This window comes from Herpailurus yagouaroundi, unplaced genomic scaffold, assembly GCF_014898765.1.
Source record: "Herpailurus yagouaroundi ecotype Mexico unplaced genomic scaffold, PumYag 140, whole genome shotgun sequence".
NCBI lineage: Eukaryota > Metazoa > Chordata > Mammalia > Carnivora > Felidae > Herpailurus > Herpailurus yagouaroundi.
In genome coordinates this window covers 21,186,901-21,208,934 of record NW_024412395.1, presented here as the reverse complement: position 1 = coordinate 21,208,934, position 22,034 = coordinate 21,186,901, and the positions used below count along the sequence as shown (strand labels likewise).

Here is a 22,034-nt window from a genome sequence, read left to right as displayed (position 1 = left end):
ATTTTGCAAATTTTATTACATTATGTATTGGTATCAGTCTGTTTTTATTGATTCTGTTGGCGGTTTTCTGTGCCTCCTGAATCTGGATATCTTTTTCCTTCACAAGATCAGGGATGTTTTCAGCTATTATTTCTTCAAATAAATTTTCTGCCTTCTTTCTCTGTCTTCTACTGGGACTTCTACAATATGAATGTTATTATGTTTGATGCAGTCACTGCATTCTTTAAGTGTATTCTTGTTTTGTATAATTCTTTTCTCTAATTTCATTTATTGTAACCTTTCTCTCTACTATGTTATTCTTTACCTCTGTGTTAAAGGTCTCACTCATGTCATCCACTCTTCTCAAGTTCACAGAGTATCCTTATAATCACTGCTTTAAGTTATTTATCAGTCATATTACTTTTATCTGTTTTCCTTCTATGTCTAGCTGTGACCTTGTCCTGTTCTTTGATTTTAGATAAATTTTCTGTTTCCTCATTTTGTCTCCCTCTCTGTGTCTATTTCTGTGTGTTAAGAAAATCAGCTGTGTCTTCTGTTCTTGAAAGTAGTGAGTTTATGAAGAAGAGGTCCTGGAGTCCCCTGAACTCCAGTGTCCCCTGTTCACCAGAACTTGCACTTCAGAAGAGTATCTATGTATGTTGCTTATGCCCTCCTATTGTGTCTGAGTCACTTTTCCTTTCCATGTGTGATCTGCACTGATTTTCTGCTTGTTGTGGGCTGTGCTTGCTTTCTGTGGTGTTAATGGGACACAGGCATGCCAGCTCTTGGGGGACATACCCACCAAGGAACTTGGGAGAAGTGGGGTGGTATTAACAAAATGTATGTTAGGACACTGGTCCTATGCCTGATCCCCTGAAATGCTGTGTTGGCTGGAGACTGCATGCCATGGCAGCTAGGGATGCACAGCTGGGCAAAAAATATAAGGGTGGATGGGGGCACGCAGCTAAGCAGGACATGGTAGATGGGTACTGAGATGAGCTCAGGGCCGAGGCCAGCAGTTCTGGAATGGGTGAGTCCTCAGGGGAACTCAGGAGAGTGGTGCACCCCTAGTGAGTTAGGTAGCAAGTGTCTGTGCAGCCCTGCCTCCAACAGGTATCTCTCCAAATTCTGGGGGATAGGGTAGGAAAATGGTGCCTGCCTGCTCCCTCATTTATAAGGAAGTCCCTCCAAATACTTAGGAATCAGTATGAACAGACCTGTCTCCTGTTTTTTCCTGGAATTGTGTAAACTGCCATTTTTATGTTGCTTGTTTATGAAAGCTGCTGTCTCCATAAAAGTGGTAGTCCAGCTATCATTTGCCCTACCTGCTTGCCCAGAGCTAAGTCAGGTGACCTCCAAAGCTCTGGGTTCCTAGCCCTATTGGTTTTACAAACTCACAGAATTCAACTCCTCTGGGGTTTTATTTATTTATTTATTTATTTATTTATTTATTTATTTATTTATTATTTTTTTTTTTAAAGTTTATTTATTTATTTGAGACAGAGACAGCATGAGTGGGGGAGAGGCAGAGAGAGAGAGAAGGGGAGAGTGAATCCCAGGAAGGCTCGACACTGTCAGCACAGAGCCCCATGTGGGGCTCAAACCCACGTAGCCATGAGATCATGACCTGAGACAAAACCAAGAGTCAGACACTCAATTGACTGAGCCACCCAGGTGCCCCCAACCCCTCTGGTTTTTAAAGACAAATGCTATGGGAATTGGTCTTCCCTGTGTGAGCTCCCTGTTCAATGGCCCTCTCTGTACTCCTCCCTCCTTCCTATGGGCAAGCTTTGTGACCTTCCTAACTTTTCAGATGCAGGTTCTTCTCCTTACTTAGTTGTTGTTAGATATTTATAATTGTTATATCCTCTTGCTGGATTGATTCCTTTATCATCCTATAATGTCTTTCTTTGTCTCGTTATAGTCTTTGTTTTAAAATCTAGGTTGTCTGGTATATGCATTGCTACCATGGCTTTTTTTATTTTCTGCTTCCATTTCCATTGAGAAAGTTTTCCCATCCCTTAACTTTAGATTTGAGGTATGCCTCTTGTAGGCAGCATATCAATCAGTCTTTATTATTATTAATTATTACTAATATTATTACTTATCCTTTCTGCCACCCTGTGTCTTTTGACCAGAACATTTAGATCATTTACATTTGAAGAGATTTTTGATAGGTTTGTACTTATTTTCATTTAAAAAATTGTTTTCTGTTGTTTTTTTTAATTCTTCCTTGCTTTCTCTGTGATTAATGTGCTTCTATAGTGTTATGTTTTTCTTTCTCTCATTTTTTTTTCTTTTTCCTCTTCTCTTCCTGTTTTACTCTCTCCTCCACATTTTATGTATATGTTGTCATATTTTACATCTTATTAATAATTTTCTTAATGCTAATTATGGCCATTTCTTGCATTTGAAGTCCTTTTTATCATTTCTTATGAGGCTGGTTTACTACTGATAAACTCCTTTTCTTTCTTTTCTTTTCTTTTTTTTTTTTCTTTTTTTTTTTTTTTTGGTCTGGGAAACTCCTATCTCCTGGTCAAATATGAATGATAACCTTGCTGGGTAGACTATTCTTCTTTGTAGATTTTTTAGATTTTTTTCCTTTTATCACTTTGAATATATCATGCCACTTCTTTCAGGCCTGCAATGCTTCTGCTGAAAAAGCAGCTGATAGTCTCAGAGGTTTTCACCTCAAAGGTAACTTTTTGTCTCTCTCTTGCTGGCTTAAAGATTCTTTCTCTTTAATCTTTGGCATTTTAATTATGTGCTATGGTATGAACCTTCCTGGGTTCACGTTCTTTGAAATTCTTCATGCTTCTTTGATTTGGAGTCTATTTCCTTCCCAAGGTAGGGAAGTTTTCAGTTATTATTTTTTCAACTAAATTTTCTACACCTTTCTCTCTTCTTCTTCTTCTTCTTCTGGGACCCCTTTAATGCAAATGTTTGTTTACTTGATGTCCTAGAGGTCTTTTAATCTAGGCTCATTTTTAATTTTTTTTCTCTTTTTTCTCTTCAGCTTGTGTTTTCCATACCCAGTTTTCCAGATTGCTGATATGTTTCTCTGCATCCTATAATCTACTTTTGCTTCCCTCTAGTTTGTGCTTTTAATTTGTTAGTGTTCAACTCTGATTGGTTCTTTTTAATATTTTCCATCTCTTTATTGAAGGCCACTGTTTTCTGTAGCCTGGTTAATATCTCTATGATCATCTCTTTAAATTCTTTATCAGGAATATTGCTTATCTCTGTTTTATTTAATTCCTTTTTTGAGGTTTATTTTTGTCCTTTTTTGGGGGAGCATATTCCTCTGTTTCCCCATTTTGCCTAAATTTGTGTTTGTTTCTATGAATTGGGCAGAATGACTACTTTCCCTAAACTTGAGGGAGTAGTTCCCTATATAACTCTATGAGTTTGGTGACTTTTGCTGCCTGACTGAAACTGTGGCAGTATATGCTAGCTAATCTTTTAAGTCATTGCTTTTTATAGAAAAGAAAATAATAGTAATGAAAGAAAAAAATGAAACAAAATAATAAAAGAAGAAAAAAGAGAAAGTGAGAAAACAAAAAGCACAAAATTAAAACAAGACAAATTGAAAAATACAGTAAAACCTTGGATTGGGAGTAATTTGTGCTGTGAGTACTCTGCAAGATGAGCAAACATTTTTGATAAATTGTAACTTTATAAGTGAACAGTGTGTATCAATACAAGTAGTACATGATGCTGAACATCACATGATAACAACTGAACCAATGGTTCTTGAAATTCACTTTGATATACAAGTGCTTTGGATTACGAGCATGTTTCTGGAACAAATTATGCTTGTAAACCAAGGTTTTGCTGTAAAATAAATAATTAAAAAGCATACCAAAAAATTTAATAAAACAAAGCAAAGAACAACAACAAAACCCATACAAAACCTGTGGCTTATTTTCTGTGTTCCAGCACCACAGAGGCTGGTGTGGGCTTGAGGACCCTGGACTTGCTGATGTCTCAAGCTCACTGTGATCTGGACACTGTTCTGGTCTGGTCTTTTAAGGTGGAGGTAGAGAGAGTGTCTCCACAACTCCTTGGCCCTTTTAAACTTCAACTTTTTTTTCCCCTATGTTCCATCATGATTTGGGCTGGTCTAGGCTTAAGGATCCAGGGCTTGCTGAGGTCACAAGATTGCTTTGATGATTGGAGCCCCACCAGCTATGGCATAGGGACCTGCCCAAATGGTATCCAGACTTTTCTGGCCTAGGCTTTTAAAGATGGAGTGGGAATGTAAACTTGTGTTGTTCTCCAGTGCCTCTTACCTGGAGAGCATTCCTGTAGCTGCTCTACTGCTTGGCACAGTAGTTTTAGTGTTGTGTCTTTTGGATGCTAGTTGCTCTTTTAAGCTGTTGGCTTTTTTTTTTTTTTTTTTTCCTGTGCATAAGGACAGAGGAATCTCTTTCCAGTCCCTGAGTACCATGCTTCCCCACTGCTATCCACAGTGGGGTTCCCTTCATTACTGTGTCTCTGCATGTCTTGCTCTTCTCTTGCCATTTCTCTCGGTGGTTGTTTAGTAGCTGTTCTTTGAGCACTTCACTCTTCTCCAGGAGGAATTGTTTTATTAATAGGTGCAAATTGGTGTGTTCCATGGAGGAGGTGAGTTCAGAGTCTTCTTTCATTGCCATCTGGGACCAGAACTATCTAGCTGCTCTATTAAACTGTGTTTGTCTGTCTGTCTTGTTTGTTTTTCTGTGCCTCGAATCAGACAAATCAGCTCATGGCTCCTCAGTACTATTCGTCCTCGCTGTAGTTTTCAGCACAAGGTGTGAGGGTTTCCTTAGTTAACTGTGTCTCAGTCTTTCTTGCCATTCTCTATGTGGTCTCTTGCTCTTTTTTCATATAGAAACGGTTTACTTAGCCCTCTAAATAGACGTTGATTTGGTGTCTGTGAGTTCAGGGTCTTGGACTGAAACTGGACCCACAGTCTTTGTTTTAAAGTCAATTTTTTGTCTCAAAGTATTATTACTCCAGCTTTCTCTTTGTTTCCATTTGCATGGAATAGATCTTTCCCCATCCCTTCACTTTCATTCTTTGTGTCTATGGGTCTGAAGTATGTCTCCTGTAGGCAGCACATAGATAGGTCTTATTTTATTGTCCATTCAGTCACCCTATCACTTGATTGTTGCAGTTAGTCCATTTATATTTAAAGTAAATATTGATAGGTATGTTCTGATGGCCATTTTGTTAAATGTGTTTTCATTATTTTTGTAGTTCTCTCTTTCTTTCTCCTTTTCTTGCCCTCTTCCCTTGTGTTTTGATGACTCTATTCCATGTGGTACTTAGATACCTTTCTCTCTATTTTTATTTTTTGTGTCTATGTATTATAGGTTTTTGGTTACAATGAAGTTCATATTTAACAACCTATGTGTATAGCAATTTCTAGGTAATAGTCATTTATGTTCGAATACATTCCAAAGCACAAAATTTTACTCTTTTCTCCATGTTCTGTGTATATGACACCATATTTTACGTTTTATTTTATGCATCTCTTGACTGATATTTGTAGATATAATTTATTTTACTACTTTTGTGTTCTAATTTTCTTCCAGTTATGGTCCTTTCTTATCCACTTACAAGAGTCTTTTCACAAGAAATGTTAGTGCTGGTTTCAATAGAGATAAAGTTCTTTAACATTTGTTTGCTGGGAAACTCTCTCTCTCACTCTCTCTCTTTCCCCTATTTTGAATAATAACTTTGTTGGATAGAGTATTCTTGGTTACAGCCTTTTTTTTTTTTCCCTTCCTTTCAGTACTTTAAATATACCATGCCATTTCTTTCTAGTCTGCAAAGTTTCTTCTGAAAAATCAGCTGATACTCCTATGGGATTTTCCTTGTCTATAACTATTTGCTTTTCTCTTGCTGCTTTTAAGTTTCTTTATCTTTTATTTTTGTCATTTTAATTATATTGTTTTAGTGTGGACCTGCTTGGGTTTATCTTGTTTGGGACTCCTTGTGATTCCTGAACCTGGATGTCTGTTTCCTTCCCCAGGTTACAGAAGTTTTCAGGTATTATTTCTTCAAATAACTTTTCTGTCCCTTTATCTCTCTCTCTTCTCCTCTGGGACCCCTATAGTGTGAATGTTACTATGCTTATTGTCTCAGAGTTACCATAACATATCCTTTTAAAAACTTTTTTTGTTTTTCAGCTTGTTGCTTTCCATTACCCTGTCTTCCATATTGTTGATATATTCTTTTGCATCCTCACTCAAATCTACTACTGTTTCCCCTAGTTTATTTTTCATTTCAGTTATTGTATTCTTCTGTACTGTATGGTTCTTTTTTTATATTTTCTATTTTTTTTTTGAGGTTCTCATTGAGTTTTTCCACTCTTCCTTAATTCTGTTGATTACCTTTATGACCATTATTTAAACTCGTATCAGGTAGATTGCATGTCTCTGTTTTATTTAGCTCCTTTTCTGTGGTTTTTGTGGTTCTTTCATTTGGAACATATTCCTTTGTTTTCTCATTTTGTCTGAATCTGTGTTTGCTTCTACGTGTTAGGTAGGTCAACTATGTCTCCTGGTCTTGCAAGAAGTGGCATTATATAGAAAGATCTTGTGGTGCCCTTTAGCCCAATCCTGACCCTGGTCCCCAGGACAAGCTGTTCCACTGATGTACCCTGTGTGGGCTGCATGTGCCCTCCTGTTGTGGCTGAGCCACAAGTGCTGGTGGTGTGTTTATGGGAGGGGCCTGTCCCCTTCCTGGCTGACTGAGAATCTTTGCTGCAAATGTTTTATGTGGGCTGGTGGGCAGGGGGCTGGCCCTCAACTAGACTGGCTGCAGTGGTAGGCTGCAACTGCTGTGTGCACCCTGGTTGATAGGAACTTCCCCCTGCAGAGCTGGCTGAGAGGCCCAGTTGCAGCTACTCTGTGTGTGCTGGTGGGTAGGGTTTGTACACAACACTATTAGTTAAGAGACCTGGCTGCAGCCACCACAGACTTGCTGTCAGGTGGGGCCAGCTCTCAGCCTCACTGTCTGCAATATTTGGTTGCTACTGCCATGTGTGCGCTGGTGGGTAGAGCCTGTCCCTGACTTGGTTAGCTGTGAGTCCCGGGTGCAGCTAGTGCAGGAGTCCTGCCGGGTAGGATCAGCCCCCCTCCTCTTTGGAGTGGGGGCAGCTTTATCACATGAGTCCCAAGTGAGACTGCCTTCTGGGTGTGGTTGGACACTTTGAGGAGACACTGGTCTGAACTGAGTCTGCCTGCTGGGTGTAGTGGGGCAGGAGTCACTTTGGAAGGGTACCTGCTGGGGTGGGTGGGCTGGGTGGGGCGGCTCTACATGGGAATGATGGGGAGGGAAAGCAGTCCTGGCAAGATAAATGGAGGGTGTCAGAATGGGCCACAAGCATCTGGCTATCCAGGATGATGGAGGATGAGAAAAATAATACCTACTAGCACTTCTATTTCCAGAGAAAGTTCCTGTAGATCCCTGCCCCTCTGGCACATGTCCTAAAATAATTAGTCAATACATCTTCATGTATAAGCCAAGTGCTTTTCAGACTATTTCTGTGCTGGGTCTCAGGCCAAGTGATAAAGTATACTGGCTCTTTAAGAGCAGAGACCTGGTTTTTCTGGCCCTCCCACAGTTAAGTCCCACTGATTTTTTTTTAATTAAAAAAAAACTTAATGTTTATTTTTGAGAGAGAGAGACAGAGCATGAGCGGGGGAGGGGCACAGAGAGAGGGAGACACAAAATCCGAAGCAGTTCCAGGCTCTGAGCTGTCAGCACAGAGCCCGACACAGTGCTTAAACTCACGGACGGTGAGATCATGACTTGAGCCAAAGTCAGATGCCTAACCAACTGAGCCACCCAGGGGCCCAAAGTCCCAATGATATTTACAGGCAGAGTTAGGGGTACTCATCTTCCCTGTGCAGATTCCCATGGCTAGGAATGCCCAGTGTGGGGATTTATCCCCTAGGTCTTTCATGCTAATGATATCCCTCTCAGTTGTGTGTTGTTGTGTGCTGTGGGCTTGGTTCCTGGCCACATATGGCCCTTTTTATATGTCTTTATTTTTATGATGTTAGCTATAACACTAGCTCTAACATAGACACTTGATGAAGATCTGTTGTGCCCATCTCCAAGTATATTTTTTTAGAATGAGGTGCAATACATGTAGTTATTAATTTGGTGTGTCCAAATGGAAGGAAGTTAGCTCAGGATCCTCCTACACTGCCTCCTTCCTGAGATCTTTTTGTTTCTTGATGTAAGCCTTATTATGATATATGCATTATCACTATTGGTTTGTACAGAGCATGTTTATTTAATCTTTATGTATGTGGGGATTTTCCAGTTTTCTTGTTGTATTTGATTTCTAGTTTCATACTATTGTGGTCAGAAAATATGCTTGAGATGATTTCAGTCTTGAAGTATACTTATTTTGTGTGAGAATGTTCCATGTGTGCTTTGAGAAGAATGTATATTCTGCTGCTTTGGGATAAAATGTCCTGTATATGTCAAGTCCATCTGGTCTAATGTGTTATTTAAGGCTAATATTTCCCTTACTGATTTTGATCTACCCATTGACGAAAGTGGGGAACTAAAGTCTCTTATTATTGTATTTCTTTTCCTCCGTTTACGTATATTAATAATTGCTTTCTATATTTTAGGTGTTCTATGTTGAGTGCATAAATATTTAGCAATTTTATATACTTTTGGGGTTGACCCTTTTATCATTATGTAATGATGTTCTTTGTGTCTGATTATAGTCTTTGTTTTAAAGTCTATTTTGTCTGATGTAAGAATAGCTATCCCAGGTTTTGGTTTCTACTTGCATGAAATCTCTTTCTCCATCCCCTCATTTTCAGTCTGTGTCCTTGGATCTGAAGTGAGTCTCTTATAGGCAGCATATAGATGGGTCAATGACTGCTATTTTAAACACTTTGTAAGGTAAATCACTTATCTATGTTTCATTAAGGTATTTTTCTGAAGTTTTATCTTGTTCTTTCATTTGGAACATATTCCTCTGTTTCTTCATTTTCCTCAACTCTGTATTGGTTTCTATCCATTCGATAAAACAGCCACCTCTACAGTCTTGAAGGAGTGGCTTTGTACAGATGAACGTTTTCAATTAACCCTGCTAGTCTGTCAAACCTTTGTGATTGTCCAAGCAGCCTACTCATTTCTTAGTGGCTCTCATTAGATGAGGGTCTACCAAGACTTGTTAGTGTCCCAAAGGCGAGGATCTCAGACAGCATTTAGATTCAAATTGATTGGAAGCTGGAACCTCAGGCAGCAGCTTTTAAAGTATGTAAATGTAGGGGCGCCTGGGTGGCTCAGTCCGTTAAGCGTCCGACTTCAGCCAGGTCACGATCTCGCGGTCCGTGAGTTCGAGCCCCGCGTCAGGCTCTGGGCTGATGGCTCAGAGCCTGGAGCCTGTTTCCGATTCTGTGTCTCCCTCTCTCTCTGCCCCTCCCCCATTCATGCTCTGTCTCTCTCTGTCCCAAAAATAAATAAACGTTGAAAAAAAATTAAAAAAAAATAATAAAGTATGTAAATGTATCTCTTATAGGAAAAGACTAGAAGATGGGCATTTCAGTCTCTTCCTTCTCTGCTGAGCCCTGGGGTAATAGCAAGTTAAGTACTGCTTGTTGTTTGATGCCTTTTCATCAAACCTGTGAACAAAAGGCTCAGTGGACACCAGAATCAGGTGGTCAGGAGGCCTCCCCTGGGTTGAAGCTACAACAACCAGGGCCCCAGATGTATATACAGTCTCCTTTCTAGAAGATACTGGTTACTTTAAGGCAATGGGAGAGCATAAAGATGGTGTCCACCAGCTTCCATGGTCTTTGTATTTTTGTAGGCCCCTCTATGTATGTTAGATACCTGACCCTCAAGTCAAAGATTTTAATATAAGCAAATAGCTTCTTTCATAGAAAGACTTGCCTGTATGCTATGGCTTGGAGGTTAGCCATGGTGGGTCTGTGTGAATCGTTCAAGAGCTAGTTCTCACTATTTTTAGTCTTGTAGGCCTTGTGGATGCAAGCCCCATTGGCTTTCAAAGCTAGATGTTTCAGAGTGTCCATCTCTCAGGTACAGCTCTTTAAAGCTGGAGTGCGTAAAGTGGGGTTCAAACCTTTACTCCTGTGGGAGAAACTTGGGGTTGTGAGTTCCCTTCCAATTGTGGGTCACTGAACCACATGGGGTTTATGGTGAGATTGTGTCTCAGCCTCTCCTGTTTCGATGTTTATATTTTCTCATGTGCCTGATGTGTAGGAGTTGTTCAGATATTTTTTGGGTTTATTTCAGAGGGAGCTGTTCCATAGAAAGGTCTATATTTGGTGTGTCTGTAGGACATTTTAAACCATAATCTCATTTGACATTTTTTTTAATGTCTAACCTGAGATAAAAATGATTTCATTGTCTTTATTTTGTGGGTCAAACAAGAGATAATTTGTAATCTTTATGCTGGACCACACACAGGTAAAGGGCCCAGCCAGGATTTCATTTCTGAAGCAGGGTCTCTTGACTGCTGATGATTTTATTTAAGAGAACTTATTAGAGGCCAACTCTAGGGGTTGTTTCCTTAGTCACACTATTGATATAAACCATCCTATTTTCATTTACTTTTTTAAAACCATAGTGCCATTGACAAAACCAGTCAGTGTTAAATGGTTAACAGAAGTCAAAAGTATAAATGAAAACACCCTCTTTCCACATCACATTTCTAACATTCCCATTTTCTAAAGTCATTTTACACATCAGCATTTGCCTTATTTCAGTGGTTTGTTCTAATATTAACTGAGCTTTAAATATTCCTTCAGAGCTACTCTGTGTAATTGTAGTTGGCTCTATTTCATATTGTTAAGAATGTGGAATAAGAATCCTTTCCTCTGTCAGTGATTTCAGCTGTCAACCCCTACAACAGTGACACAGGGAAGCTGTCAGTAAAACTGTTTTTGTCAAAGCCAAAGGTATTTCATAAGTGAATAAATTTAGAATAGGCAACATCTCAGTCTCTTGAGCACTTTATTTGTTATAAATACAAGTCAATACCACAAGATGGCACCTTCTTACTTTCAACATCTACAATTACAAACAATTATCTTCATAAAATGGTTTCAGCCTTTTAATGTGTTTAGATATTATTGAAACCTTATAAAAGCAAGACTTGCTACAAACAGGATTGGTGTTCGATGTATATTAAATGAGGTCAGATAATTAAATTCAAAAGAAGAATTTATAAATATTCAGATAAGAAAATTGAAATTACAAAAGCAGAGTTTGTCGTCATTAAACTGAATTACAACTGTGTATGGCATAGTACTATATCTACATGGCTAAGTTTCTGTTAAAATACAGTTTCAGTAATCAAATAATCTGCCTCATTCTCCAATATAACCACCTAACACTCAATACATATTTCATTCAGAAACCACCTAGCTTTCATCTAAACCAGCAATTACACCCACTCCACTCCCCCCCCCCACCTCAACAAATGCAATCCATGAAGTGCCATCATCCCCTGGCTACAAAACAAAGTACAATATTTAAAGGTAAAAACTCAGAGAATTTCTGAAATGGTAAGCCATTCTCTCTGTGTTCATGAAAATAGGCAATCCAATTTGAAAGTCTTTGAACCAATGTAAACTCTAGAAAACTCAGTGTTGAAGTATGGGAAGAATAAAGACTTGCACTAATATAGTGCGTAACAAAGCAGTGTCAGGCTCGTCATTTACAGTAAACGCCTTGATTCGACTTTCCTCCAGATTGTCATCATGCTGCTGAAGATAAAGTTTATGGGAGTCTGTGGGAATTCCATCATGTTTTCTTCTTCCCATTTCCAAACAGGAAGAGAAGGGTTTTTCAGGACCCTTGGGAGAATCAAAAAATTAAACACACACCCACAAACAACTTGAAAGCAAAATGGCAGACTTAATAATCCTTGACTTCATGTCCAAATGAAGTTGAGGCAATATTACTTTCGCAATATTTGCATTCTGCCCAATGTATCACATCATGAGATTCCTCAAAAAACTGAGAAGTCTGAGAGCTACAAAAGAGAAAGCGGTTAAGGCAGTTGATGTCTACATTTGGATTTCTTTTTCAGGTTACATGTCTAAGTCTCCATCGTAGGCTAAGGTCAGAGGCTTCTGTTGGGGAGGTGTGCTTTGATGTGGTTTTGGCTTCTTGCTGCAAAGGGAAAAGAATTCCTCAGATAAAAATGGTTCACAGAGTTCTGTTTGATCTGCTAAAAACTATTGTGAGGTATAGAAATTCAAGCAGCTAAATGACAAAAGATTGAGCGCTCTGAACCTGTGGCTTTGTTTTTTGAATACTTTACCCCTATTTTAAGGAGAAGTTGTCATTTTTTCTAAATCTTAAAAATGGTTTCATGGAACCAGTGAACGTGGTAGAGGGCTACTTTTCTTGTTCTTGTTTATACTCAGTAATGCCAACATCTGCTGTTCACTAATTCCTAAGCTACTGTGACCCGCATGCACATCAGAGATGTTTAACATGAGCAGCTGGAGCAGCCAGGTTTCTGTGCCTTACCCTGGTCTCGTTCTTAACTAAACACACTTCTGCTCTTGCCTGAAGCCTGACATTTAGATGCCATGTAACCACAGTCTGTCAGGACACTTTCTCTGATTCTGCAGAGCCGCTCACACCTGGTCTCTGTTTTACCACAGGTTGACAACTTTGCCAGGTCAGGGAGGGTTGCTCTTCCTTCTCAGAGAAGCTGAGGTTGACTAACCTTGGTAAATCACACAGTGATGGCCCAGATCTGGGGCAAAACAACCTGCATTACACTCTGAGTCTTAGTATGGGTGAAACTCAACTTACGTTGATGAATGTTAATAGTTTGAATTTGGCCACATGGTGCCCCACCTCTACCATAAGGCCTGTCTTCCTTTCTCAGTACTTTTGCATTCTCATGCCTTCAGTGCCCAGGTCTTGGGGGTTGTCCTTACCAGCAGGGAGGCAATTCTTTCCTTGTCTCCAAGTTTATTTTAATAGCATCTATTATTTTTATTAGTTTATTTTTGAGAGAGAGAGAGCAGAAGCAGGGGAGGGGCAGAGAGAGAGGGAGATACAGAATCCGAAGCAGGCTCCAGACTCTGAGCTGTCAGCACAGAGCCTGATGCGGGGCTCGAACTCATGAGCTGCAAGATCATGACCTGAGCCGGTCAGATTTTAACGGACTGAGGTGCCCCAAATAGCATCTATAATTAATTGGAAATATACTAACTGCCAAGCCCTGTGCTGAACATTTTACATCTCGATAAATCCCAGAACAACCCTAAGAGAGGGGAAGCATTAATTTTTTTTTTCATTACAGAGAAGGACTAGAAAGGTCACTTACCTTCCCTCAAGTCACCAGGTGGCCGAGCCTGAAAACTAAGCACATCTAACACATAGGCCCAGGCCATCAACCTCTTCAGTGCACTTCCTCTGTATCCATGTCATTAACTTGGCACTTGGTAGAAACATTTTGGTGTGTACATGGGAATTTTCATACTTTGAACTTAAATTAGAAACACATTTTAATGTGTACCGTTCGGTGGCACAATGTTGTGTAACCATCATCTTACCTAGTTCCAGAACATTTTCATCACCCAAAGAGAAACTCTATACTCACAGAAGTAGTCTTCCTATTTCTCCCACACTCAAGCCCCTGGCAACCACTTAAACTTCTGCACCTTAGGGGTTTGCCTATTTTGAATACTTCATCCAGATGGAGTCATTCTATATGTGGCTTTTGTGTCTGACTTAAAATGGAGAATTCTGTATCACGTGAATTTTACTGCACACACACATACACATGTGCGCGTGCTTGACAGAATTAAAATGGTTTTAGGGAGAATCACCTAGTTTAAATGCTCAAGTTCTAAAATTATTTTTTTGCTTCGATAATGAAGCAAAAACAAGAAATGAAAAAAATTTTTAAATCACTAGAAGGGGGCACGTTGGTGGCTCAGTGACTTAAGCGTCCGGCTTCAGCTCAAGTCATGATTTCACATCTCATAAGTTCTAGCCCCGCATCGGCCTCTGTGCTGACAGCTCAGAGCCTGGAGCCTGCTTCGGATTCTGTGTCTCCCTCTCTGCCCCTAAAAAATAAATGTTAAAAAACTTAAAAAAAAATCATTAGAAGGAAAACCACAGATGGCATCTGTGTTCCTGCCTGGCAGCTGGGGTGCAGTGGGTGCTCAGTGGGTTATGAGGTGAGGCTGGGCATGGGCTACACAGAGATACCTTCCAACTAGGGAAACTGAGGAGAGGAAGGAACCTGCTCTAGCATCCTCTGTCATGGGAAGCCTCCAGTTTCCTGCCTCTCAAAAGCGTATTCATTTTGTCATTAGAATAATATTCAATGTAACTTTAATATAGATGTATATTCCAGTGGCTCTGGTTCTATTGTTTGGCCCAGACTCTTGCATAGAGAATGGACCCAGCTTGAAATGAGGTCCAGAGCATGCTAATCTGTAGCATTTAAAAGTGCTAAGAAATCCCACAAATGACATTTGAGGACAACTTGGAAGGAACAGCTTGTGCATCCACTGTGGTGGAGGTTTGGTTATAGTGGAGGTTGTCCTAATACAAGATAATTCATCTGAAATGACAGTTGGGGTCTTGCTCATCCTCTATCTCTTGCCTTTTGAGGGGGAAGGGAAGAAGAGGGAAGATATGGAGGTGCTTCCAAATAGTTTTTGGTTATCCATTCTTAATTTGCATTTGTGAAGGGTGATGGGCAAAAAAGCAAAAGCTGAGTCCTGGGGAGTGGGGAAGAGGGATAGAGATGGCTGGATCTTTATGTCAACATTGCCAGGGAGACACCGAAGCGTGGTCAGCTGTTTTTTGGGCCCATATTGTGCTCAAAATAGGAGCTGAGTTTCCACATAAGGAATTATGAACATTGTACCAACCACTGGGAAAAAAGAGGGGTTTTCTAATACGTAGTCCTTAAATCCTTGTGGGCCATGGGGTGTGCTGGGGATCATTTGGATGAAGGCGACGTTTTATTATGATTGTGTAACCTCTCAATTGATACTAATATCGTAACTATGAATGTGTGCGACCTGAGAAATTGTAGAATTTAAATGTTTGTAAATCGAGTAAGGTGATACTGTGCTGGGTAGCTGTGGCTTTCAAAACCTTCCTGGTGAGTTAAACCCTGAGGGGAGGGGATATGTAGCAGGGTTGTCCTCAGCAAAGCCACCAACTTGGGGACTTGTCTTTAGAGGCCCTGCTCCCTTTCCTTTTTCCCTTAATTCTTTTTCTAAAAATATATTTTCTCCTCCACTCTGGTCTCAGGAAAGGTGTGACCACCTCACTCACACTAAATCAGGACCTGCCGTTGCTTGGCAAATAGGCCACCGCCACTCATCCCATACCCAGGATGGATCTCTAATCCATCACACTGTTCTTCCCTGTCGGACTGAGGTGGAGCCTCGTAACTCTTCCTAATAGAGCACTGGTGACAGCCACCGTCACTTTCGGCACAGAGATAAAACTATTATGAGACTCTGGCTGTAAGAGATCTTTGAAAGACACACATTTATTTTTTTTTCCTTTTTTTATTAAAAAAAATTTTTTTTAATATTTATTTTTGAGAGAGAGAGAGGAAGCAAGGGAGGGGCAGAGAGGGAGACATAGAATCTGAGGCAGGCTCTGAGCTGTCAGCACAGCGCCAAACATAGGGCTTGAACTCCCGAACTGGGAGATCATGACCTGAGCCAAAGTCAGACACACTTAACCCACTGCCCCAAATGACACATATTGAAAGTGACCTCTTTCATGATCATTTGAATTTTAGCAAGGGCTAAAACCAGTAAACCAGGAAAACAAACTGATTACAGACTTAAAGGCAAATTGCTGGTACTCAACAGTACCAATGAATTCCAGCCCCAGGGCAGTAGAGCTTAAATAACTTGATGAAAGCTGGAACTGTCTTTGGTTTAGGCAGCCATTCCTAAGGGCAGGGCCTCTGGAATTGGGGGCACTACTCTCAAACTTGGGCAGAATGGGGGCCCATTTACTGAATGGCACTTGGCAGGGCAGGATGGATATGGGGTAGTTATCCGCAGCAATTTTCTGGTACTATGTCTACATTAACTACAAGCTCACCCAGAGCTCATCTTGACTCAATTGCCTCATGGATCTTTACTGCCAGGGGAGCACGGCATCAGTAATATTTCAAAAACTTCGAACACTAATGGCAGATGTACAAAGGGTTGTATCTGAACGAAGCAGTCCTTAAGAAGACTATTTTTCTATATTTTCTCAAAAGCGCTTCTAAGTTTTATTATAAATTGCTTTCATCTAAAGTATACACCTGGAATATTATAGCAGTTCTCTTGTCCTAAGCCTTTTATTTTGGGGAGAAAATATAAAATCACCAAAACTGTCATCCTCTAACTCCTGTGCAACCTATTTAATAGAAGTAAATGCCGTGAAAGTATCTATTTGGACTCTTTAGGCAGCTCATATGTAACAGTAAATGGTATGGGTTTTGATATCAAGAGGTCTGTTCCCAAGTCTATAGCTTACTTGGGAAACAAAGAACATCTAAAAAATATGAAAGCTGGAGACACTACATTGAATCTAAAGACTTTGTAGGATTAGTGAAGAGAAAGAAATTGCAGACCAGAAGACCAGTGGAAAGAATGTAAACTCTGGGCCTAGGGATACCTAGAAGTGATTTTCTCAGGTTGATGACCTCAGAAAAACTTGCTCTGTCTTTAAAATGGGTATGATAATAGCAATAACACATTAGATTGTCTTTTCCTGTCCTCACAATAATCTATGTAAAACACCTAGGTTTGGTTGTGTGTGTGTGTTTACTTACCACTCATTTAATCATCCACTTATTCTACTTTGGATGGTAGAGGAGTAAGAGATTTATAGAAGTAACTACGATCACAGCATAGAGTAAATGCCAGAGAAGAGGAAGCATGGACATGTTATTCCAGACTGGGAAAATGTTGGCATTTGAGGTTTACTGGGAAGAACTAATAGCATGTCAATAGCTAATGGTGAAAATGCATTCTAGATAAACGGGACTTAAGGAGGAAACCTTGGAAGCAGCCGACTCCTTGCAAAACTAGAAGGTACCACCGTAAGCATCCGAATATAAGGTTACTTCTCCCAAAAACATTATCCTTCAGAAAGAAGTTGTAGGCTTATATTCAACCCTTATATAAGTTTTCCATATAATGAAGAGCTTACCTTTATAATAATAAAAAAAAATGGCGTCAAAATTGAACATGCACAGTGAAAATGAAAAGGCAAATTTCCCTAATAGATTTGAAAGGGTACATGGGGTCTTAGGAGAAAACTTCTGAAACAGCAACATGGATAACAAATGCGGTATCTCAAACAACTTGGATAGAAATGAAAATGGTAAACTTGAGAAACTGAAACTGTGGGAAGAGAGATAACAGTAATTACAAAGTGATCTGAAAGATGGATACAAACTTTCCTATGAAATATGAAAATAGAGAAAATGAGTATATTATAATGAATATATAATATAGGATTATGGGTAAGAATGCAGAACTAAGCATATTGGTTAAATATTACAGTAGATAATTTACCATTTTATCAAAATAGTTTATTAAGGAGGTAATTTTTTAAAAAAATTTCTTCGATGAGAAAAATACACACACGGGACTGTCCAAGGCATAGGGAAATAGATGTACTTGGAATGATTGTTCAGGCTGAAATTATGGAAGGCTAGCTAGGCAGCCAGAACATGACTTTCCTTTTGTTGGCAATGGAAAGTCACTGCTGGTGTCTAAGTAGGAGAGAGGCTGATCATTTGGCTAAATTTTAGAAAGACTAATTTTGCTGTAGATAGCAGAAAGGAGTATTTGCATTAAGTCCAAGTATGTAGCTATTGTGCTATACCTAGTGGGAGGTGATTAAGGCCAAGCATTGAAGATGAAACAAATAGATGTACAAAATACTGTACATAAATATTTATGTAATTTGGTCACTAAAATGTAAAGGGGATTATATTGATCTTTAAACAATTCTCTAGAAAACTGTTTCCAGAATTCAGTGATGTACCTAATTAATCCCCAGAGCTTAGGGTCATTCAGAAAGCCTCAATAAATATTTATTCCTGAAGGAATGGAGACATGCAAAAAGGCAAATTTAATGACTTACTGTTGATTTTCAATCTCTTAGATATTCCAGGAAAGCGGGAACGATAGGATTTGGAATTAACAACTAGAACACATCCCAGCTTTTACAGAACAGATTTTCTGATTCTCTTACACTATGTTGGGTCATTACTTTCAGAGGAGCTTCTCATCTGTCAAACCTTCATGTCCTTTGTTACAATATAAGACCTTTTCCTCCCTTTCTAATCTCTTCTAGTGATGAATGCATCCTATCACTCTGAACCTCATATAAGGCTTTCAACTTCACACTTGTTCATTAAGACACCATCTAGGAATACATACAAAATTTATCAATTGAGACATAAAAATTGGTCAAATCATTTGATTATAGGTTGAAGGACTAACCGAAGGTGTTACTCTTTACTACAGCACTATGGACACATTAGTTGGATAGAAATCCAATTTCTAGAGATTCAATTTGTAGCACTATAGGTGGCAGAAAGAATTAAAGTCATCTTATTTTCTTCACTAACTTTCACTGATCCAGAGCAAAGATTTAAAAACCTGTGTAACCTTGGAAACAGAATTTGAGACTAAATATACAATGGTTGGATTTGAATCGAGATTAAAACTTGGGTAAAAATTCTCAAGGAAATAGTTTAATAGATGATGAATATAAATATCTCAATTTGGAGAAAAAAGCAAGGTAACATTTGATCTCATGAAAATAAAAAGATCCTTTGGAAATTCTGCTTTGGAAGCTAATAAAATATTGTCAACACACTTGAAAACATTCAAATGTATTTACATCTGTCTGGTCTCAAGAACAACTCATCAAATTTTCAGGAACAAGTCACTTAGAAAATGGGGTTCCTGAAATTGGCTGCCAAATTTTCTCTACTATCTGGTCAATGTGGATAAAACCTGGCCTCTACTTAAAATGTACTAAAGGGGCACCTGGGTGGCTCAGTTGGTTAAGTGTACAACTTGGGCTCAGGTCATGATTTCGCAGTTCATGAGTTCTAGCCCCGTGTCGGGCTTTTTGCTGACAGCTCAGAGCCTGGAGCCTGTTTTGGATTCTGTGTTTCCCTCTGTCTCTGCCCCTCCCCCACCCACACTCTGTGTCTTTCTCTCAAAAATAAAGATTAAAAATAAATAAAAAACAAATGTAAAATGTACTAAACAGGCTGATTGAACCCACTGGTCAAAATAGGTCATATTAGAACTATCTGGAGTAATGACTCTTAGCCTTGGCTGCAGTTTAGAATTACCTGGAGTGCTTTTAAACATCCAGATGACCTGGCCACGTGCAAGATTAATTAAGTCAGAATCTCTGAGGCTGCAACCAAGTATCAATTCCCAGGAGGTGCCAAGAGATGCCAACGTACAGTCAACACTTAAAGATAGTCTAAATCAGGGGTGCCTGGGTGGCTCAGTCGGTTGGGTGTCTGACTTCAGCTCAGATCATGATCTTGCAGTCTGTGAGTTCGAGCCCCATGTTGGGATCTGTGCTGACAACTCAGAGCCTGGAGCCTGCTTCAGATTTTGTGTCTCCCTATCTCTGCCTCTCAAAAATTAAAAATTTTTAATGTTTATTTAATCAAAAAAAGTCTAAATCAAAATACTAAAATGGAAATTTCCTTATAATGATTTACATCTTCTGATATTATTTGAAAACCAAATAAAAAAGTTATATTCTACTGTTGATAATTATTTGTGAGTTCAGGAGTCCAATTACAATAGCCAATGGCCTTTTAGCATAATATGTCACCTATAAGAATATGGAATATAAACATTTTGCTAGTTAGTACTTACCAAAGAAGGTAGGAAGTAAATACTAGGAAAATCATGATAAGAAAACCACCACCTGAAATGCCATAAACCCAGATTTTTACTCGGCCATCTGTTTAAAATAGAGATTAAATAAGGTTAGCATGCAAAAGAATTCAGACTATTTTAATTTTGTATGTTTATATAGTCTTATACATGTAACACAAAAGTATCACAATACATTTTGACAACATAAACAGAACCAAAAAAAATTACGAGGCAATCCTACATGCAAAGAAAATTACTCTCACCACTTTTGGGGACTTTGCTTCTTGAATGATGTTGAATGAACAAAAACTATATGCCCAAATAAGCTAATGATAAATTCACCAAATTATGTCAAATTATAACCATACATGTGAATATTTGCTTATTATTTTGATGCCATATCTGCTACAGTTAAGAAAAATAGAACCCAATAGTCTGATCTATTTTGTGATTTTTAATATGTATAACTTGAGTGTATATATGTTTTTCTATTTTCTGCTTATGTGAGCATGGTTAACTGGTCTGAGAGAGATGCCTGAGCATCCCCAAGGAACTGCATTCCTTTCTGAAAGATAGATGCACACAGAAGATTCATTATACTACGTGAATGTAATTAACTGTGGGTCCAAAAAACTTATTGGCATCTTACTTGAAAGGCTTCTATGGGATGAACAACTATCAAAATCTATTGTAAACAACAACTGTTTGGAATAAAATCACAATTACGTTCAATTATATTATCACTACCCATTAGAGTTTTTGCTTATAAGACACTTTAAAGCCTCAGTCAGGTTTTTAGAATGAGGTTTCAATGTAGTAATGATATTTTTCTATGGTTATAAAACTTTTAACAAAGCTTTGATTCAGATCTCTTTGAAACACTAATGATGCAATCCCCTATTCTGTGTTTTTTACATTGGAAGAAAGAAAAAAAAAAAAGTCTTCCCTGAGTGATAAAGTACCTTTCATCTTTTTACTCCTAAACCTCCTAGAACTGAAGTACTGGGAGGGTCCAGTACTTTTAAATCCCCAGTGTAGAAGGATGTGGTCCATGTTACTTAAAAAAAGAATATAACTTTTTATAATAATATAATGGATAGGATCAAACTTCAAACTATTGAAAAAAGATATGTAGTGGAAAAGTAAGTCTCCCTGATGCTCTCTCTCAATTCCCAACCCAGCAGCGACCACTGTTATCTGTTTCCTTGTGAATCATTTTAGTTTCCATTGTATATGCAAATATAGCAGCAGAGCATGCATGCAGTTTTCCATGCTAGATCTTAAAATCAGGTCTCATTCTCTTTAATAGGAGATGTATACGTGTATTATATTTTGTTTTTCCATATTCTGCTTATCAACATTTAGTTTATTTCCATTCTTTTTTTTGTTGTTGTTAATGTTTATTATTTTTGAGAGAGAGGGAGACAGAATCTGAAACAGGCTCCAGGCTCTGAGCTGTGAGCACAGAGCCTGATGCAGGGCTAGAACCCACAAACCATGAGACCATGGCCTGAGCCAAAATCGGCCGCTTAACCAACTGGGCCACCCAGGCACCCTCCACTCATCTTTTTTTTTTTATTTTTATTTTTTTTCAACGTTTATTTATTTTTGGGACAGAGAGAGACAGAGCATGAACGGGGGAGGGGCAGAGAGAGAGGGAGACACAGAATCGGAAACAGGCTCCAGGCTCTGAGCCATCAGCCCAGAGCCTGACGTGGGGCTCGAACTCACGGACCGCAAGATCGTGACCTGGCTGAAGTCAGACGCTTAACCGACTGCGCCACCCAGGCGCCCCTCCACTCATCTTTTTATACAACAAGCATTCATAACAAATATTATTTAGTAAACATATATATAGTTGTATGATGGGTTCCTAGCAAAGAACTCTTAGGTCAAACTGTATGATACATATTGCCTAAACGATTTTCTTGAGGTTGCTCCAACTTACACTATCAAGAGAAAAACAGAGACACACAGATGGATGTTGACATACATGCTATTACTGATACTTTAATTAGCTCCCAAAGGCTAAGGACCCCACGTGTGGATTTGAGCATTCATTTCTCTAGAACCTCACCCTAATTCTCTTCCTGAAGTAGGGTGTTCAGGCAATGGGTGAGCCTGGCTACATTTTATATC

At 39.1% G+C, this 22,034-nt stretch overlaps 1 protein-coding gene across 2 annotated transcripts in view; it reads right to left on the bottom strand.

The window, feature by feature from the left end:
- Window positions 1–10,960: 10,960 nt before the first annotated feature.
- Window positions 10,961–22,034, bottom strand: part of THSD7B (thrombospondin type 1 domain containing 7B) — a 1,621,840-nt gene continuing 1,610,766 nt past the window's right edge. For both annotated transcript variants that reach the window (XM_040474954.1, XM_040474955.1), the window contains 2 exons: window positions 19,893–19,980; window positions 10,961–12,141 (listed from right to left, as the gene is read on the bottom strand). In XM_040474954.1, the coding sequence (XP_040330888.1) occupies window positions 12,060–12,141; window positions 19,893–19,980 (170 nt within the window). In that variant the 3' untranslated portion in view covers window positions 10,961–12,059. The remainder of the gene's footprint in view (window positions 12,142–19,892; window positions 19,981–22,034) is intronic.